Source organism: Oreochromis niloticus, linkage group LG5 (assembly GCF_001858045.2).
Source record: "Oreochromis niloticus isolate F11D_XX linkage group LG5, O_niloticus_UMD_NMBU, whole genome shotgun sequence".
Lineage (NCBI taxonomy): Eukaryota > Metazoa > Chordata > Actinopteri > Cichliformes > Cichlidae > Oreochromis > Oreochromis niloticus.
The window spans coordinates 37175477-37194176 of record NC_031970.2 but is presented as its reverse complement, the minus strand read 5'-3'; the positions used below and the strand labels follow the sequence as shown (position 1 = coordinate 37194176).

The 18700-nt window shown below is 39.7% G+C and overlaps 1 protein-coding gene across 3 annotated transcripts in view; it reads right to left on the bottom strand.

Moving 5' to 3' along the window:
- phf2 (PHD finger protein 2) overlaps positions 1–17156 on the bottom strand; it is a 40400-nt gene extending 23244 nt beyond the window's left edge. The window contains exons 1-4 of one of the 3 annotated variants that reach the window (XM_005452229.4): positions 16679–16811; positions 3477–3531; positions 2342–2427; positions 2096–2210 (exon numbers count right to left, since the gene is read on the bottom strand). In XM_005452229.4, the coding sequence (XP_005452286.1) occupies positions 2096–2210; positions 2342–2427; positions 3477–3496 (221 nt within the window). In that variant the 5' untranslated portion in view covers positions 3497–3531; positions 16679–16811. Of the gene's footprint in view, positions 1–2095; positions 2211–2341; positions 2428–3476; positions 3532–16678 lie in introns of all 3 variants that reach the window. The other 2 variants (XM_005452228.4, XM_003446488.5) reach the window with 2 other exon arrangements.
- Between the last annotated feature and the right edge of the window lie 1544 nt (positions 17157–18700).

Here is an 18700-nt window from a genome sequence, read left to right as displayed (position 1 = left end):
GTCAGAGACTCAATTCATTGCTGTTTTATTTATACAGCGCTAGGGCTGGGCGATATGGCCTAAAATCAATATCACGATAAATTGAGCAGTTAACCTCGATAACGATAAATGGACGATAACCACCCCAAGTGCCAAAAAAACAAACGTTGAAACAAACGAATCACATGGTTGTGCTGCAGGTGGTGGAAGAGGTTGGTTGTGTTACCTTGACTTGACGCAACAGTCTTTTTGCAGAGTTTACATTTAACAATTTTTTGATCAATATCATCCTTGTTGAATCCAAAATGTTGCCAAACGATTGATGATGCATTTTTTTTGTTAACAAGCGTCTCCTCTTCCTCCTCCACCAGCTCTACCTCCGTCGCTGCTGCTTCAACATTTAAATCGTCCTCCATTTGTTCACCCGTGTCTCGTCTTGTTACAGGTAGCAGTGTTGCCAACTCCTCAGTAAGGAAAATCGCTATTGGTTGTCCTAAAAGTCGCCAGAAGTCACTAAATGACATCATCGCCTAATTTGCATAATTGGTCATGCTAATATAATTGTAACCTACCTTGTTGGAGAGAGAAATAACATCGTGGAAGAGACATAAAGTGAGTAAAAAACGTCCTAAATGCATTTAGAATTTATTTAGAACTACAAATTAAATTTATTTTAGCAATTATTGTTTTTTTTAAAGTCAGAATTCCAACCCTGCACCTTTATCCGGGCTTGGACCGGCAAAAAAGACCCGAAATAGGCACTCTGGTGGAGTTACTTTGTGTGTGTGTGTGTGTGTGTGTGTTTATAAGTAGTTTTAAACCTCGTGATCCACAAAACAGCATAACAGTAAAAGAAGAACTGACTGCGTTACAGTCAGTGCGGGAGCAGCGGCTTCGCTCATGCGCGATTCATTTGCAGTTCGGACGCATAGGTGTGAACATAGTCTGCCCTGATAGCAGCTGGGGGAGGACTATCCTCCACCCGTGAGCGCTTTGGTACGGGCGAGGTGCCCACGGCAGCACCCGCTGCTTGTTGAGAGTAAAAGCGATACCCACTTTCACGTCAAAAAGTCGTCATAAATAAATCTCCAATAATACCAGAAAAAGTCGCCAGATTTGTCGCTAGTCGCTTTTTAGAAAAAAAGTCGCTAAGGGGGTCTGAAAACTCGCTAAATATAGCGACAAAGTCGCTAAGTTGGCAACACTGACAGGTAGTAGAGTCATGTGACTCCACCCCGTCAAGTCTGTAACGTAGCACAGCGTCTTAAAGGGACATGAACATCGCCAACCTGCACGTGCCTTTTCTTTTTTTTTTTAAATACCGAATTTACCGACATGGGCAAAATGACGTCGATGAGAGTCATAAATTTCGGTAACGATAAATTTTTGATATATCGCCCAGCCCTATACAGCGCCAAATCACAACAACAGTCACCTCAAGGTGCTTTATATTGTAAGGTAGACCCTACAATAATACATACAGAGAAAAACCCAACAATCATATGACCCCCTATCAGCAAGCACTTTGGCGACAGTGGGAAGGGAAAACTCCCTTTTAACAGGAAGAAACCTCCGGCAGAACCAGGCTCATCTGCTACGACCGGTTGGGGAGAATCCTCGATATGAATCGACTGTACACAGCAAAGGACTATATGGGTGATTGGTGAACATGGAATACCTGGAATAGCTACCTGTTATTGTTGTAAACATGTATTTAAGTGGACAAGTTGTTTTTCTTGGTGTACTGTAACTGTAATGTGAACCAGCATGACATTAGTTCAGTGCTCCACTTTGATGACGTCCCCACCAGGACTGAGCCGTTAATGAAGCTTTTCATTTTTAATTTAAGTTTAAAGTTTTCTTGTTTTTTTTTTCATCTCTTAACGTCCACCAGTTAGTTTCACAGTTTCACTTCTAACCCTCCTTATGGAACTGTCTAGACTGACTTTTCATTTTGTCTGTTTAACAAAGTGTAACCCAAAATAAATGTAAAAGATACAAAAAACGAACTCACAGAGGCCTAAAGATTTCTTATAGAAATACTGTAGAGGAAGAACATGAAAAAAGGAACTATAATGCGATTGTTCTCATGTAAGGAGTTGTTCTGTGTTTTTACCTCGGAAACGTTCTGCTGCGGAGCTCCTTGATGAAGACCTGACTGCCGTTCTGAACGGCTTTGATATCTGTGCTTTGGCCCGTGTCATGTTTGCTCCAGTTCTTTTTCTTTTTCACTAGAGAGCAAACAAAAAGAATCAGACAGTACTTGACAGCAATCAAATCTAAATTGTTCCAGCAAATGAGAAGAGGTGGAATGATCACACCACATAAGATTTCAATTATTTGAATCAGTGCAACTCCTCACATGTGGATTTGCCGTGGGTCTTCTCGCAGTTTGGACAGTGATAAATGTCGATGTCTGGAGCATCGTCTTCATCAACATCGACGCAGCTGAAATGAGAGAGGAAATACTTTTTAATGGTGAGGAACAGCCTTCTGCACATGAACTAAAGTAAAAGTGTGATTGGCTGCGGCACCGTGAGGAAAAAGCTTGGGTAGATTATTCATCTTGGAAATGTAAATTTATTTTCTAAACAGAAGACAGCATGGAGGGCAAATAATAGTGGCAAGCACAGATCTTAATTCAATTCAGTTTAATTTTGAATAACCACAGTGAAGCCACAGACAACCACCTATGAGCAAGCACTTTGGTGACAGTGGGAAGGAAAAAATCCCTTTTAACAGGAAGAAATCTCCAACAGAACCAGGCTCAGGGAGGGGCGGGGCCATCTGCTGCGACTGGTTGGGGAGGATTTCGCTCTTAAAGTGAAGAAATGCTTTGAATATTAATCTTCAGCTGGAATACACACAACGTTTTTATTTTATATAGTTTGTAAACAAAGGTTGAGAGAAATTTCTTTCAAATTTTCCCTTTGGCTCTTTTAAAATAAATAAATAAATAAATACATTTATTTCATAATTCATTTTTCTCATTTCATTCATTTGGGTTGATAAAATTCACCTGCGATTCATGGTCCGCACTGAAAGAGCAGAAGGATCATTAAGAAGGCCTCGTTTTATTTTCTGGATTAAACAGTTAGTCACTTTGGTCAGAAAATAATAAGAAAATAATGAGAAAGCCTCGTTACACTGTCCCAGTGCCCTGAAAAATGTGTTTAAATATAACATTTTGGTTGAACGACCTTTCAAAGCAAGGCTATGAAACTGGTTCAGTAAAACTTTTACCTAATAAACCATTGGAAATTAGGATTAAATCATCCTAATTCTTAAAATGAAGTACAATTTCAACAACTGGTCTGTTCTTCCACATTATAAAGAACTGCTTGTGCAGCAAATTTAGCTTTCATCTTTTTCAACTGTAAAAAAAAAAAAAAGACGGGATAAAATAAATAGTAAATTAAAAAGGAACGTTTTCGCTATTTCATGAGATGTTAACATTAAAAAGTGCCAGAATTCTTGATTATTTATCTATTACATACTTAGGTCTATGGGAGGTCATGACATCTCATGGTGGCGTCTTTTTCAGTAAAAAGACTAAAAATGAAAAAAAAAATCAGTTAAAAGTCAAAAATTTGAAGCCACCTTTTGAAAAACCTTAAATTACTGAAAAATATTCAGAACTTTTCTTCTGGCTCTTTCTAACAGTATATGCATATAAATCGATTTTGTATACGTCTACAAATGAATTTGTACTGACATGACAAGAACAGATGTCAGTGTCTGGACAGAGGAGGAAAGAAAAATCTACACTCCAGCGTGGTCACAAACCAAAAAACATCAGCATGGTCCTTTGAAGTGATGCATGGTCTACGCTGACAGACAGCAGAGGGCCATCAAGACCTCAGCACTGGAACATGTATCAGTCAGTAGCCTATAAATATCCATCTACACAGATGCAGAAGCAGTCTATACTCTAGCTCTGTGGTTTGTAGCACGACTATAGTAAAAGGAAATGTTGCTTGAATTAGCACAAGGGCAACCTGCTAGTCGTGAGAAAATGACTGTTGCTGTTGCAAAAGTTGTACTTTTGAAGTGAAGAAAAAAACAAGATTTTTGCAGCTCAAATGCAGCAAAGGAAAAATCACCAAAACTGAAAGGTATTTCAAGAAAGCATTAGTGTGGTTTGTTATGATGACAGAGATGCACAGCTCTTCCCTTCTCTCTCTAACTGCTGCTGCCCCCGACTCCTGCAAGTGCAAATTCCTCCCGTTTGGAGCCGCTGTTCTCAAACTCGGTGAACTGGGAGTTTCTACACAATGTATTCTTTTGACTCTTTGTGGTAGCTCCACAGCTTTACTACCAGGCCCTCTCACGTCCACTGAAGTCACACAGAAGAGTGGGTGGGTGTGTTTGGACAGAGGGACACATGGCTCTTCATGACATTTTAACATCAGTGGCTTTAAATCCATACTAAATGTGAAAAGTGCACAACTTTTAGTAACAAAGGAAATTATAGACACGTCTCACAGTGACAGACTGAATTCACACTCATGTTACCTGTTGCTGCCTCAGTTTACAAAGTGATTTTAACAGAACAGGATGTATTTTTAAACCTGGGTCAGGTCTGGGCTACACCAGAGTTCTTTCATCTCTTCGTGAGTGCGGTATTTGAGCAGTTCTGAAACTGACTTTGACCTCTTACCCTCCTGTGTGAGGCACAGCATTGATGCTTACTGCTCTACAGAGACTGATACAATATCATTCTTCATTTTACCACAGGTTCACACAATTCAGTGCACAGTATGTATCTCACTGTGGTCAAGTGTATACTTAATATAGAATATAAGACAACAAGGATTCCTGTGTAGTAGGGCTGGGCGATATGGCCTAAAATCCATATTGCAGTATCATTTGAAGCATGTGCAGTAATGATATATATCGCGATATATTCTTTTCTTCTGTATACCGTATTTTCCGCACTATAATGCGCACTCAAAATTCTTTAATTTTCTCAAAAATCAACAGTGCGCCTTATGTATGAATTCTGGTTGTGCTTACTGACTTCGAACTGATTTTATGTGGTACATGGCGCTCAAAAATCACTCAAAAACTGTTTTAGTCCGACTCTGGTAAGCTACGAAGCCGCACCGCTTGATGGATTGTCAGAGCATTACGGCTACCGTAGTCAGGAGCCTCGCGGAGTAATCTGGGTCCAAAACTCCGTCAGCTTCAGGTCCCAAAGTCAAACGAACACTGCGGCATCACTGAGAGTTAAAAACTGTCTAAATTCTTTCATCTTTAATAAAATGATCAGCATTGCTGCTTTACCAGGTGTAACAATTAAGTTTAACATCCAGGCATCCATGAAAACAGAATTTAGTAAATTTAACAGAGTTAGAAGTTAGCAGGAAGTTAGCTCGCTAGTTTCCACCTAAACATGATATAGCATGTTCTGACTGAGAGATTTCTGAAACATTCAAACGTACAGCTCTGCTATCACTTCCAACATAAATGAAGACAGAAAACTAAACAGCCGTGACGTTTGTAGGGTTACTGAAGTTGGGCTAGCTGGTATATAATGATGTGCTACGTGATCGCTAGCAACACAGCTATGTTAGCATAACATAAACACAGTGAAGCTGGAGGATGAACGCTAACTTTTTTCCACTCGATAAAAGTTAACGTGAGGGTTCCCGATGGTTAGGGACAAATGCAATCGCATGGCAGGATGCTGTAAACGGACCAAACTTCAGTCAGGAGAACAACTGAGATAATCCATCCACAATATGAGGTTAGTCATTAATATACTGCAACAACATGGGAATAGAGCAGCTGCCAGAGAATTCAACATTAATGAATCAATGGTACAGAAGAGGAGGAAGCGTAGTTTTTGGCTTTTCTCATATTCCAAAACGTGTTTCGTCTCTTTGCTATTACTGTTGCCCAGCATAATTTGGAGATGATATTGCTTGCAGCCGCTGCGATGCTTACGACCAAAACAGGCTTGATAACACCATCAACATGCGCTATCGCGGCACAGCGGTATAGTCAAAATCTCTACCGTTGGCCAAATTCATATCGTTTCTACCATATACCGTTTCTACCGCCCACCCCTACTGTGTAGTGTGATTAATGCAAAGCTATTTTTGCAACCAACAATCGTCAGTCCAATAACCGACGATAGGCGATATATTCGCGCATGCGCAGACTTTTTGATGAGCAGAGCAATGTAATCATGCATGGCGCGTTTAGAACACAGAAAGAAGTCCAAACATGGACGAACTAATTCCCAAATTGCACACTGGAGGAGAAATGGACTTTTATCTCAGTGAGGAGGTCGTAGACGGAGAAGATGATCCACTGGTTTGGTGGAAAATGAAAAACGTTTCCCATTGATGTCACACATGGCCCAGAAATATCTGTGTGTACCAGCCACAAGCACACTTTCATAACGTGTCTTCAACACTGCTGGTAATGTTGGTAACCACTTGTGCACACTGCTAAAACCTGAGAAAGTAAACATGCTTGCTTTCCTGTCAAAGAATTTATAAGTTTTGTTTTTGTCTCTTCTCGTTTGTTTCAGTATTAATGTAGCTACTTTTTGGATTATTTATTTATTTATTTAGTTATTTGAGATGTGCCGAATCGCACAAAAGACTTAAGTTTACGTTGGAGATTTTTTTTTAATGTTCGCTGGAAGAGACATTTTGATTTTTAACTAATGTGTTGTTTGGTTGAGTGTGTAAGACAGATAAAAACTGGAACGGCCTGTAAACACGGTTATAGTGGTTAAAGAAGCCAGTTTCTCTTTGTTTCCCTCCCCACCATTGAGTTTTTTTATTTAAATAAAATGCTTTTTTTCTGAACATAGGCTACTGCCGATCTTTCTTTCTGTTATGAGTTTGAGTAAACGAATCACTGCTGCATTTGGGCGCAATCTGAGGAGGGTGCGGTTAAAACAGTGCTATTATTTATTTCTGTTGACTGCTTCTGTTGGCTTCAACCAACATTATCAGCAAAATTACTCATGGACAAATAAATAAATAAATAGCCCTTGTAAAAACTATCGACAACAGGGCAACCTATCATAGTCGATATATTCGTCCAATTGCCCAACCTTAAAACCTACAATAAGCAAACTGGAAATGAGCATAGGTTTCAGTAAAATAGTATATGAACTGCTTCTTATAAAGTGCTTTTCTACTCTACCTGAGCACTCAATACAATATGCCTCAGTCACCCTTTCACAATAGAACTTTTTTCTATGCTTTCAAACTGATATTCATACACATTCACTTGGGGTTAGTATCTTGCCCAAGGATATTTGGCATGCAGTCAGGGATCAAACCACCCATGTTCCAACTAGGAAGCAACCAGCTCTACCTATTGAGCTACAGCCACTTGTTATCAAAGTCCCAGACAAGTGAACTGTGCAAGCATTTAAATAGTTAGTAAGAAGAAAAAGACGGTTAGATAAAGAAATACAAAATAATACATTCGTTTATGATTATTTTGTCATGACTTTTTTTTTAGTATAACAAACAAAAGGGAGCTACTTTACAATGAACTACATTCTTGAAGAGGGTTTTAAAAAATAAGTCCTGGCAAAGATTCCAATTGGAAAACGTGAGCATAAATGGCATAAATTTTGGATGTTTAACTGTATTTTCACAGGTTTTACAGCTTTTCCTACTGATAAGGACCTGATACATGGCCATTCACAAAAGATGAAAGTAATTAAGTTTTAAACAATTAAATAACAGAAAAATTACTGGGTTTTATCAGCCCACTTGAGATCAAAGCAGGGTGTATGTGTTTCAAGACGAGCTTGACATCCTCATTCTACAACATGCTTTGCTCTTCTGAGTCGCAGAATAACCTTAAGAAATCGATCTGAACATACTTAAAAAGCCAGTGATATTTGTTTTTTGAATACAAAATGCTTCCTCTCTGTTTTCTTAGGCTTATATGTCTTCTAATACCAAGAAACTTTTGGATATCTTACTTTATGTGTAATACAGAATGTAGCTCTAGACCCAGCTGTCTTAGCTAATTATAGGCCAATCTCCAACCTTCCTTTCATATCAAACATCCTTGAAAGAGTAGTTGTCAAACAGCTAACAGATCATCTGCAGAGGAATGGCTTATTTGAAGAGTTTCAGTCAGGTTTCAGAGCTCATCACAGCACAGAAACAGCTTTAGTGAAGGTTACAAATGATCTTCTTATGGCCTCTGACAGTGGACTCATCTCTGTGCTTGTCCTGCTAGACCTCAGTGCAGCGTTCGATACTGTTGACCATAATATCCTATTAGAGCGATTAGAACATGCTGTAGGTATTACAGGTACTGCGCTGCAGTGGTTTGAATCATATCTATCTAACAGTCTCCAATTTGTTAGTTATGGAGTTCCACAGGGTTCCGTGCTAGGACCAATTCTGTTTACATTATACACAGTTCCCTTAGACACTATTATTAGAAGGCATAGCATACATTTTTACTGCTATGCAGATGACTCCCAACTTTAACTACTGTAATTCATTATTATCAAAAGTCCTAAAAACTCCCTGAAAAGCCTTCAGTTAATCCAAAATGCTGCAGCAAGAGTCCTGACAGGGACTAGAAAGAGAGAGCAGATTTCTCCTGTTTTGGCTTCCCTCCATTGGCTCCCTGTTAAATCCAGAATTGAATTCAAAATCCTGCTCCTCACATATAAGGTCTTGAATAGGAAGGCTCCGTCTTATCTTAATGTCCATATCACCCCATTAGAGCTGCAGTCTGCTCTCAGACTGCAGCTTTACTTGTGATTCCTACTATATTTAAAGGTAGAATTGGAGGCATAGCTTTCAGCTGTCAGAGCCCTCTTCCAGGTTCCAATTTGGATTCAGGAGACAGACACTGTCTCTTTACTTTTAAGATCAGGCTTAAAACTTTCCTTTTTGCTAGAGCATATAGTTAGGGCTGGATCAGGTGACCGTGAATCCTCCCTTATTATGCTGGAATTGGTCTAGGCTGCTGGGGGATTCCATTGAGTGTTTCTTCTCCAGTCACCTTTCTCACTCACTATGTGTTTATAAACCTCTCTGCATTTAATCATTAATTAATTATTTAATCATTCATCTTTGGCTCTCTTCCACAGCATGTCTTTTGTTCAGTCTTCCTCCCCTCAGCCCCCATCTTGTCGTGGCAGATGGCCCCGCCCCTCTCTGAGCCTCATTCTGCTGGAGGTTTCTTCCTGTTAAAAGGGAGTTTTTCCTTCCCGCTGTTGCCAAAGTGCTTGCTCATAGGGGATCATATGTTTTCTGTTTTCTTTATATATATATATTTATATTATTGGAGGGTCTACCTTACAATATAAAGCACCTTGAGGCAACTGTTGTTGTTATCCGGTGCTGTATAAATAAAAGTGAATTGAATTGAACAGTAATATACTGGAATGATGTGAGTCTTGAATGACAGATGAGACAATGAGATCTAACTCATATTATTCCTGCTCTTGCCTCACTCCTTCCACAACTGTCATTTACGTCTGTGGTGTCAGAGCTGCAATTAAATCTTAAATGTTCTGTCACCTGCATGCTCAGCAAATTTCCTCAGGCTTTTACTATGAAGCAGTTGCAGGATGTATTGATTTGGCTTGTGTTATGCGCAAGACTTGCTGACAACTGTTTCTGTACTATGCAAGTCCCCATACATCCAGCTATGTAAAGCCGGTGAGCTGTAGTCCTGTTTTAACTCTCTGTTTAGCTTTAATAGAGCATTTATTTTACCACAGTCAATCCAGCAGTAAGAAGTTCATATAAAGCTATTGTACAGCAACTCCCCAGTACCCAGTGTGGCCAGAAGGGGCCTTCCCCTGTGGCTAGTGTGGGAATGACACATAATGCAACTGTGGTTCTAAGCAATGACCACAGCTAACCATGGTTTTAGTTAAAGCTTTAACACAGTCAACCCCAGGACGCACTGATGAAGCCATTCTGTGAAAGAAGACATATAGTGTAGTGTTGCTACACTTTTATATCATAAAGCAAATCTTTACAGGTGGCATGTTCTTGAAATCAAGTCTCCATCACCAGCTCGCAGAATCTCTTTTCTTACAGTGCATCTAAATATATAAACATATATTTTTATTAGGTAAAGTGTCTGCCGCCGTGAGGATAACATCTATCTAATAAGCAGAATAATATTTTGTGTCTTGTTCCATATAATAAGTCACACTGAACATCGTCCAACAAATTGCAGATTTGCTGCAGGGCATGTTATATATTTCAATAAGTTAAATAAAGCTCAAAGTCATCAAAACCTGCTTTTAGTCTTGAGACTTGTTTGCTCTGAGGAAAACTGCAACCATTTGGGCACCAGTTTAGCTTAGTGGGTCAGCAGGCTGCTACATACCACATGACCAGAAAGCAGCGGCACAGGTTTGAGTCTGACCCGGCGCCTTTTGCTGCATCTTCCCAACTCTCTCCCTCTCCGCTTTCCTGTCTATCTCCACTGTTCCTATCCAATAAAGGCAAAATGCCAAAAACAATTATATATAAAATTTCAATCATTTAAAAAAAGGGAAAGAGATGGATTTCAAGGGCATTGGAGGGCTGTGTAAAGTCGGTGTGTGCCAAGGCAGGGAGGAATGATTAAATATGATAAGTACATGTATATACAATCATGTTGGCTAATAAGTAATTGCTATTAATTCATCAGATTTCAAGAAGCTGCAGATAGTTGCTAAATTATCAAGTTGCCATACATTCTTTATTTAATTTATAATGCTACTTTATGCTTCACACTGCTGAAGCTCCTAACTCATTTTCAATGCTCTGTGTTCAATGACAAAGATCTAATCAGAAAATGTTTTTTAAAAAGTTGGCAAATAATTATTTGATGTCCTGCTGAATTTGTAAGTTTGCTCACTTACAAAGAAATGAACAGTCTATTTTTTATTGTGGCTTTATTTGAATGGAGAGAGACAAAATATCCACTTAAAAATCCATAAAAAACACATTACATAAAAGTTATAACATGATTTGCATGTCATTAAGTGAAAAAAGCATTAGAGTAATTGGTGAAAACAGTAAGAACATGTCTTGTCATCAGGCTTCTACATATCTCTGGAAGGATTTCGCCGCTCTTCTCCTGTGTTAGACTCTGTAAATCCTTTAGGTTGCTTGGCTGCTGCTTGGCAACTCAAAGCTTCAACTCCCTCCACAGATTGTCTATAGGATTGAGGTCTGCAGACTAGCTCTGCCACTCCGTGACCTTAATGTGCTTCTTCTTTAGCCACTCCTTTATTGCCTTGGTAGTACCCATCTGTGACCCATCTTCAGTGCAGAGGGAAGGAGGTGCACGTCCAGGACTTTACATTACATTGACTCGTCCACTGACTTCTTAATGCGGTGAAGTCATCCTGAGCCCTAAGCAGAAAAACAGCCCCAAAGCACTTGACAGTTGGTATAGTATTCTTTGTGTCATACTCTGCATTTCTCTTCTTCCAACGCTGATGGGCTGAGTTCGTTTCATCTAACCATAGTACTTAGATTGATAGCACTGAATCATTGAAATGTTCACTGGCACAGGTTCACTGGCACAGGTTCACTGGCACAGGTTCACTGGCACAGGTTCACAGGCGTGTACATGGGCCTTCTTGAGTGAGGGGAACCTTGCAGGCACCGAGAGACTTCAGTCCATCCTCATGAGGCAAGATCTTGTATGGCGCTCCAGACTGAGGGCAATAGATGGTCATTTCATATTTCTTCCACTGTCAAATAATCGCACCAACAGTTGTCACCTTCTCACCAAGCGTCTTGCTTCCAGGCTCGTGCAGGTCTACATCTTGTCCCTGATGTCCTGATAGCTCTTTGGTCTTGAGCTGGTGGTGGAGAGGTTGGAATGGAAGAAATTGATTCTGTGGACAGGTGTGCTTTATACACATAAGCTGAGGTCAGGAGTATCTGTAATTGATTGATTGATTGTAATCTGTGTGCCCATGTGGCATACAACCAATCCTTCTGGATCAAATACTTATTTCACTCAATGGCATGAAAATCAGTTTATAACTTTTATGTGACATGCTTTTTTCTGGATTTTTGGTTGCTAGTCTGTCTCTTTCCATCAAAATGACAATACCATAAAATTTGAGACTGTTTGTGTTTATAAGTGGCCAAACTTACAAAGCTATTTCCCCCACTGTAAACACAAACACATGATATCCCTTTTCCTTTCCCTAACCCTTTCCTGATTTCTTTCCATTTGTTTAAGATTGTCATACTAATTTAAACATTAGACAATGATAACACAAGTAAATACAAAATGCAGTTTAAAGGAAAAATGATATCCAAATCTACCTGGTCCTGTGTGATAAAGTAAATGCCTCCTATATCTCATCACCAATTGTGCAACCATTGGTAGCGAGAACTCCAATCAAGCATTTGCAATGACTGACAATGAGTCTTTCACAACGCTTTGCCTCACTTTTCTTTGTAGAGTTGGTTTAATTCAGCCACATTGGAGGTTTTTCAAGCATGAAGGACCTATTTAAGGTCATGGCAAAGCATGTCGACAGGACTTAAGTTGGACTTTTACTAAGCCACTGTGTATTTTTGATCTTTGTCCTGCTGCACAACCCAGCTTCATGGAAAGAACTGATGACACTCTCCTTCTAGATTTTCTGGTAAAGAGCAGAACTACACTACCATCACACTACCACCACTATGACTGATATGATGTTCGCATGATGTTCTTTTTATGAAATGCTGTGTTAGTTTTATGCCAAACATCCAAAACCCAAACTTTTGTCTTTTCACTCCACTGACACTATCTGAGGTAAGTGACCTTCTGGATGACCTGTCGATACACTCATGGAGTAATTCTTGTAGGCCAAAGACACACATGTGTTACGGATGTCCCTGCTGATTGCTTTGCTACTTGTTTAAACACACTTTAAATAGACAAAGTTCAACATTGTCCAAACAAATACACTGTGTGTATTTTAGTGGCTATATGAAACCATTAATTATCTTCCCTGTTAAACAATTCATGTTTTAAATGTCGCTCAGTTATGTAACACTTTGCGCTGTGTATAACTTTGCAAACACACACAGTGTCAGATTAGTTTTTAAAGTCTAGCTAACCCCAGCAATGCTAGCAGCCCTAGCCTTGGTTTCTTCAGTGCTGGTGTCCACACATCTTGGTGCAGAATGTGGTTACACCTGGTTTCAGTTGCTTAGCCTTATTCCAGTTTGACTGCGTAAAGTAGAATAGAATAGCGCTAGTTAAGACGGCTGTCCTCTGTTTACTTTCCCTCTGCTCATTTACAACTTCACTACACCATGTAAATGCAGCTGTATGGTTAATGCCAGTGTTTCACTCATTCACACGCATTAACTCACCATGGCTGCTGGTCAACGTACAAATTCAAAGTAAAGAACGTTTTTTTACTAATTACCACAAGCATAAAGTGAATTCATGCAGCGCCAAAATAACTGCAAACGTCTTTTCAAGTGAGAAGAACAACTGCTCAAAATTGTAATAAGGTAATATATAATATGTATTACAGTATTAGTTTAAACATCATTTACCAATACCTGATAACAAGTCAAAACAAAACAAATATTTTGTTAAGACAGCTTTTGTTACAATTTGACGGACTTTAAATACATAAATGTTGGTGTTAAGCAACATATCAGTTGTCTTGGAAAGGAATGGCCTTGTATATTTATATAGCATTTATTAGTCTTACTTACTCAGAATGTCACAATACCAAACATTTTGTAGTCAGCACCAGTACAAAGAGAATTAGATGATTTCAGCCATAATTATTTATTAAAAAGTGATTTAAGCCACTGACATGGTGTTGATAGACCATTTGTTTAAAATGTTAACATTATATTCAGTTGACAGAACATAGACTGAGATGTTAGGATGATTGACAGGCAGCCTACTGACATTCCTATAAGACAACATTAGTTACGTCATGTTAGCTTCAGCATTTATATAATGTTAGCCACTGCAAACATTTTAGCCTTTGGATCACAACTGATTTTACAACAGCAATGACAAGTGTCTCAGACAAAGTGGTAAAATGTATTTCGTGATAACAACACAAACTACTTCCTGAAATAACTCTTACGGCCCTTCTTATCATTAAGTCAGGGCAGAGTTATTGTGGCAGCTGCACTAGTTGCAATCTTTTGCTTATAGTTTTTGCTGTTCAGTGTGTTGTTTTTTCTGTGCTGGTGGGCATGTTGCATTTTCAGAATGTTGGTATTCTTTTATTCTACATACTTGAACACTCGTCTAGTTCACATCCATGGGTAAGAAAACCCATGCAAGCACAGTGCAAAGATACAAACTGTAAACAGAAAGGACCTAACTGAGGTTTGAACCAGTTATTTTTCACTGTAACAACATGTGTTCTAAATCTTTATTTTTACTTTTTTTTCTCTTTTATCTAACAACTGGTCACCATCTCCTGAGAAAAATATTCCAACTACTGCTTTTTGGATAAGGCATCACCAGCTAGCTTTGTCACTAACTGTGGGTTTATTGTAGCTTATTTGTTGAAAACAGCTGCTTGCTTTTTGTATAAAGGGTTGATAAGTGCAGTGAGACTGAAGCCAGGTGGTAAACTGAGCTCCCACGAGTATTAATAATGAACTAACACAGACTAAACCAGTGGCTAAAAAGGTACCTTCCTCAATAAAGGCACTTTTATTATAAGGTTGATTTTTTTAAAAAAGTTGCCATTTTAAAAATTCAACAAGTCCAAGGCTAACTAACTTGGTTTTGTTCATTTAACATGAAGATAAAACAGAAATGTACAGTGAAAACCAGACAGTGTGGTTTTAGGAGCAGTTAGCGTTTGAACTGTTTCCTGATCAACAACAGCTGGGTGCCATGACTGCAAGCAGCATCTCCAAAACGCTGTCCTGAACACTGCAGTGACTCAACTGTGGCCCAAACCAAAATGACTACAGGATATAAAAACGAATGCATAAAGGTTGTAGGAAAGTAGAGTGTTGTCAGACATGGCAAAGCTAGGCTGCTGCAGCTCTTTGTAGAACTATTGTTTCTGACTCTAACAGCCAATGTATATGTGATACCTATACATGTATGGATCACCATGTGTACAAGTCCCTGAGGATTCAGTGATCACTTAGAGGATAATGATTAGATTTTGTTTCTGTTACATCACATCATGACGTGTGGACTCATGCTAAGACTGTGAATCATAATTATATTGATGATACATGTGAACTTAACACATCCGCTCCTAACAACTGAACATGCACATGAATATTATTTTAAAATGCAAGTATTTATCAGCGGTCTATCGCTAATATTAATTTGCGAAGAAATGCATTACGCGGTCCAACATTTGTTAAATTTTTAAAGGGAACCTGATGTGTATAACCTGATTTATTCCTCATGATGGTCCACCTCAGGGGCCTGAATAATTGGAGTGCCAATGTACGGTGTGTGCACATCCACTTTAAATATACTTATGGTTTGAAAAATGCAGTTGCTCTATTTTTATCAGGATCAAAAACTTACAGAATGTGACAGGTAAGTGAAAATGTGAGATGCAGGTAATAACAGAAGCAGAAATACGATGTTTCTGGTTAAAAAGGGGGTGTGGGGAGAAAACATGAATTTTGCTGGTGGTTTGGCTTGTAGGTCTTGGACTATTCCCATCCCTTAATTCTCGAATGATTTAGACAGTGTGACACAGACGGTGGGCAGCCGGCGGAGGAACATTAAAGGGTTAACGTTCAGGCGCGTAAATACTGTTCAATGCTCTGAAGGGCTTGTTCACCGAAAGAAACGCGATTAACAAATGACGGGTTAACAAAAAGACAGGCAGAGAGCAGCCGAACAGCTCTAAACACCCCAAAGCAAAGGCCAGTCCAGACACAGACTCGTGTAAGAACAGATATAACGACAGCAGGCAAAAACGAAAAGATGATAACTGGGATTTGGTTGAGACCATTACAGTGTGTGTACGGCAGGGAAAGTGATGAGCAGCGGCGGGCGATACGTTTCGCACTATACTCGGGGAGACGTATGAGCTAACAATCGTAGTCTACAGTAGTGACAAACCAGTCAAACGAATACTAATAATTATTTCCCTTCCGCTGCTGAAGCTTAAGGACATCCAGCACGGGCTATTGTCAGCCATAGCTGCCGCCTGGCAGGAAGGCTGCGGGGCTGAGTTCGGGAAGCTCGGACTCGAGTCGTGATTTTCCACCGCGCTCGGTTAACACGGCCGGTGAAAACTGGAGCGACTCGAATGTGAGAATATTTCACAGCAATACGGGCGAAATGTTGCCCTTAACGTGTCTGGAAGGACGAGCATTTGTCACAAAAATGAGCGGCGAGTTTGCGGAGGCTTCCACCGCTGTCGTCCGCTCCTTACAACGGGAAGGCAGGCTGGGGCTATGCGGGGATGTTAAAGAGCCGTTAAGTGCAATTAATAGCCGAAGCTCACACCAAAATCCTCCCATAAACCACCGTATTTATTCCAATAAGGGAAATCTGTTTTGTGTTATTCGCGAAAAAATGTCACAACCCCGGTCGGCTATATATAACTCCGCCTTCTTCTTCTTCTCCAAGCGGCCTCTCTTCAGATGTAGACGGGCGACTGAGAGCCACAAAGCTGTCAAACGCAACCGAGACCTCGCCATTTTTGTTTGTTTCCCACAAATGCAAACCGCCCCAAAATACAGTACGGGGAACAATCGGGACTTACCTGCCGTGGAACCAGTCCTTGCAAGCATCGCACTCGATCATAAACTGGGTCACGTCGTAAGGTAATCTGCAGATGCAATATACTGGTACAGTCGCCATGTTCAATTCACAACTACGTCGGGATAGACTGGGGGGGCTGCAGGAGGAACAACGTCCTGCAAACAATATGATCCAATATGATCTTCCCCAGAAAAAAAGCCAGGGGCAGTCCCGCCGGACACATGAACCTAAGCGCACAGCTCCATCACGCCGCGGCCGGGTTGGCGTTTGTGCGGGGAGCTAGAAACGATGGAGGCTCGTCGTAGCAGGCTTTCCTCAAATGCATTATTATTGTTATTATTACTATGTGCATGCCCCCTGGTGACTGCGCGGCACCGAAGCGCTCATATTAGGAGCCACAAGAAAATGTAGTCTCGATGTCGCTGCGAGGTAAATAAATAAACAAATGTAAGTTACGTCAGGGAGCAGCTTTAGATCCGATGAATGAGCGTAAAGATCGATCTAAAATGGACCTGCGGATGTTTTTTCCCTGTAGTGGAACGCTCAAATGCCGAGAAATAAACGCTTTCTGTTCCCAGACAGTTTATTGTTAATCGATGAATACAATTTAAATACCGTGTTCATAGCCTCCATTAGGAAAGATATAATTGTTTAATTATTACATAATCTGTTATTACGAGATTACACACTATTTCTCTACATCATGATATCCTCTCTATAATACAGTTGTTGTTGTTGTTATTAGTATTATTATTATTTTTACTACATTTCATGTATTTGGAATTTAATAATAATAATAATAATAATAATAATACAATTGCTATTAATAATAATAATACAATCATAAAAATATTTCAACATCATCTCAGCAAAACAGAATCGAAATCAAATGACATTTTGTAATAAGGTAGTTGAACTATAAACTTACGAGAACAGCTGATTCCATGTTAGACACATGTTGCATTCTTCACAAGTCCACTGCGCTTGCTGGCTGATTGATAGAAAACCAGCATGAGGTTTTGTCCATGACACCAAATCTCGGTCTGCACGGTTTTATGTATTAAACAAGCCATTTTGCAGTGGTGTGAAAAAAAGTTTTCTCTATGCAGCCTCACCTCTATGAAAGCAGAAGAAATTCACCCCCAATCAAACCATGTAATCTTCAGGGAAATTGCAAAAAAACCCCGCTACAGTTAGCATGTTAAACATGTTACATTTAGAAAAAGACCAAACAACTATGGCTTGTCTGAAAGCCTCTTGTCTCTAAAGAGAACATGGCAACATGGCTTTGGTTTGCAAAGTTGCATCTGAAGAAACCAAAAGATTACTGAAATAATGTCCTTTGGATAGACAAGACCAAAGCGAAGAAGTTTGCCCAAAAATCCAACACAGCATATCAGCATAAATACTGCATACCATCTGAAAAGCACAGTGGTGGGGATGGGGTGATGATTTGAGCTCGTCGTGCAGTCACAGGAACTGGGCACCTTGAAGACATTGAGTTGACCATAAACTCCTTTGTATACCAAAGTGCTTAAGCATCAAATATGAGGCCGTCTGTCCAAAACCTAAAGCTTGGTTGAAGCTGAGTCATGCAACAATACAGTGATGTCAAGCACAAATCTGCAACAGAATGGCTGGAAAACAAAAGAATCAAGGTGTTGCAGTAACCCAAAGTCAAAAACTCAGCCAAACTGAAATGCTGTGATGGCACCCTAAGAGAGCGGTATATAAATCAATGCCATCAAACGCCAATGAAATGAAGCAAGGTTGTAAAGAAGAGTGGGGCAAAATTTCTCAAGAACGATGTGAGAGACTGATAATGGCATACAGAAAATAATTACTTGTTTTTGCTAAAGTGCTTCTACGAGCTACTAAATCATGGGATGTGTACTAAGGTTTTTCCATAGAGTCCAAAGAAAACTTCCTTTTTCTTACAGCTGTAACTTCTCTCTCTCTCTCCCTCTCTCTCTCTCTCGAAGGCCACCCTACCTTTATCCGGTCTTTAAGTCTGACATCATTA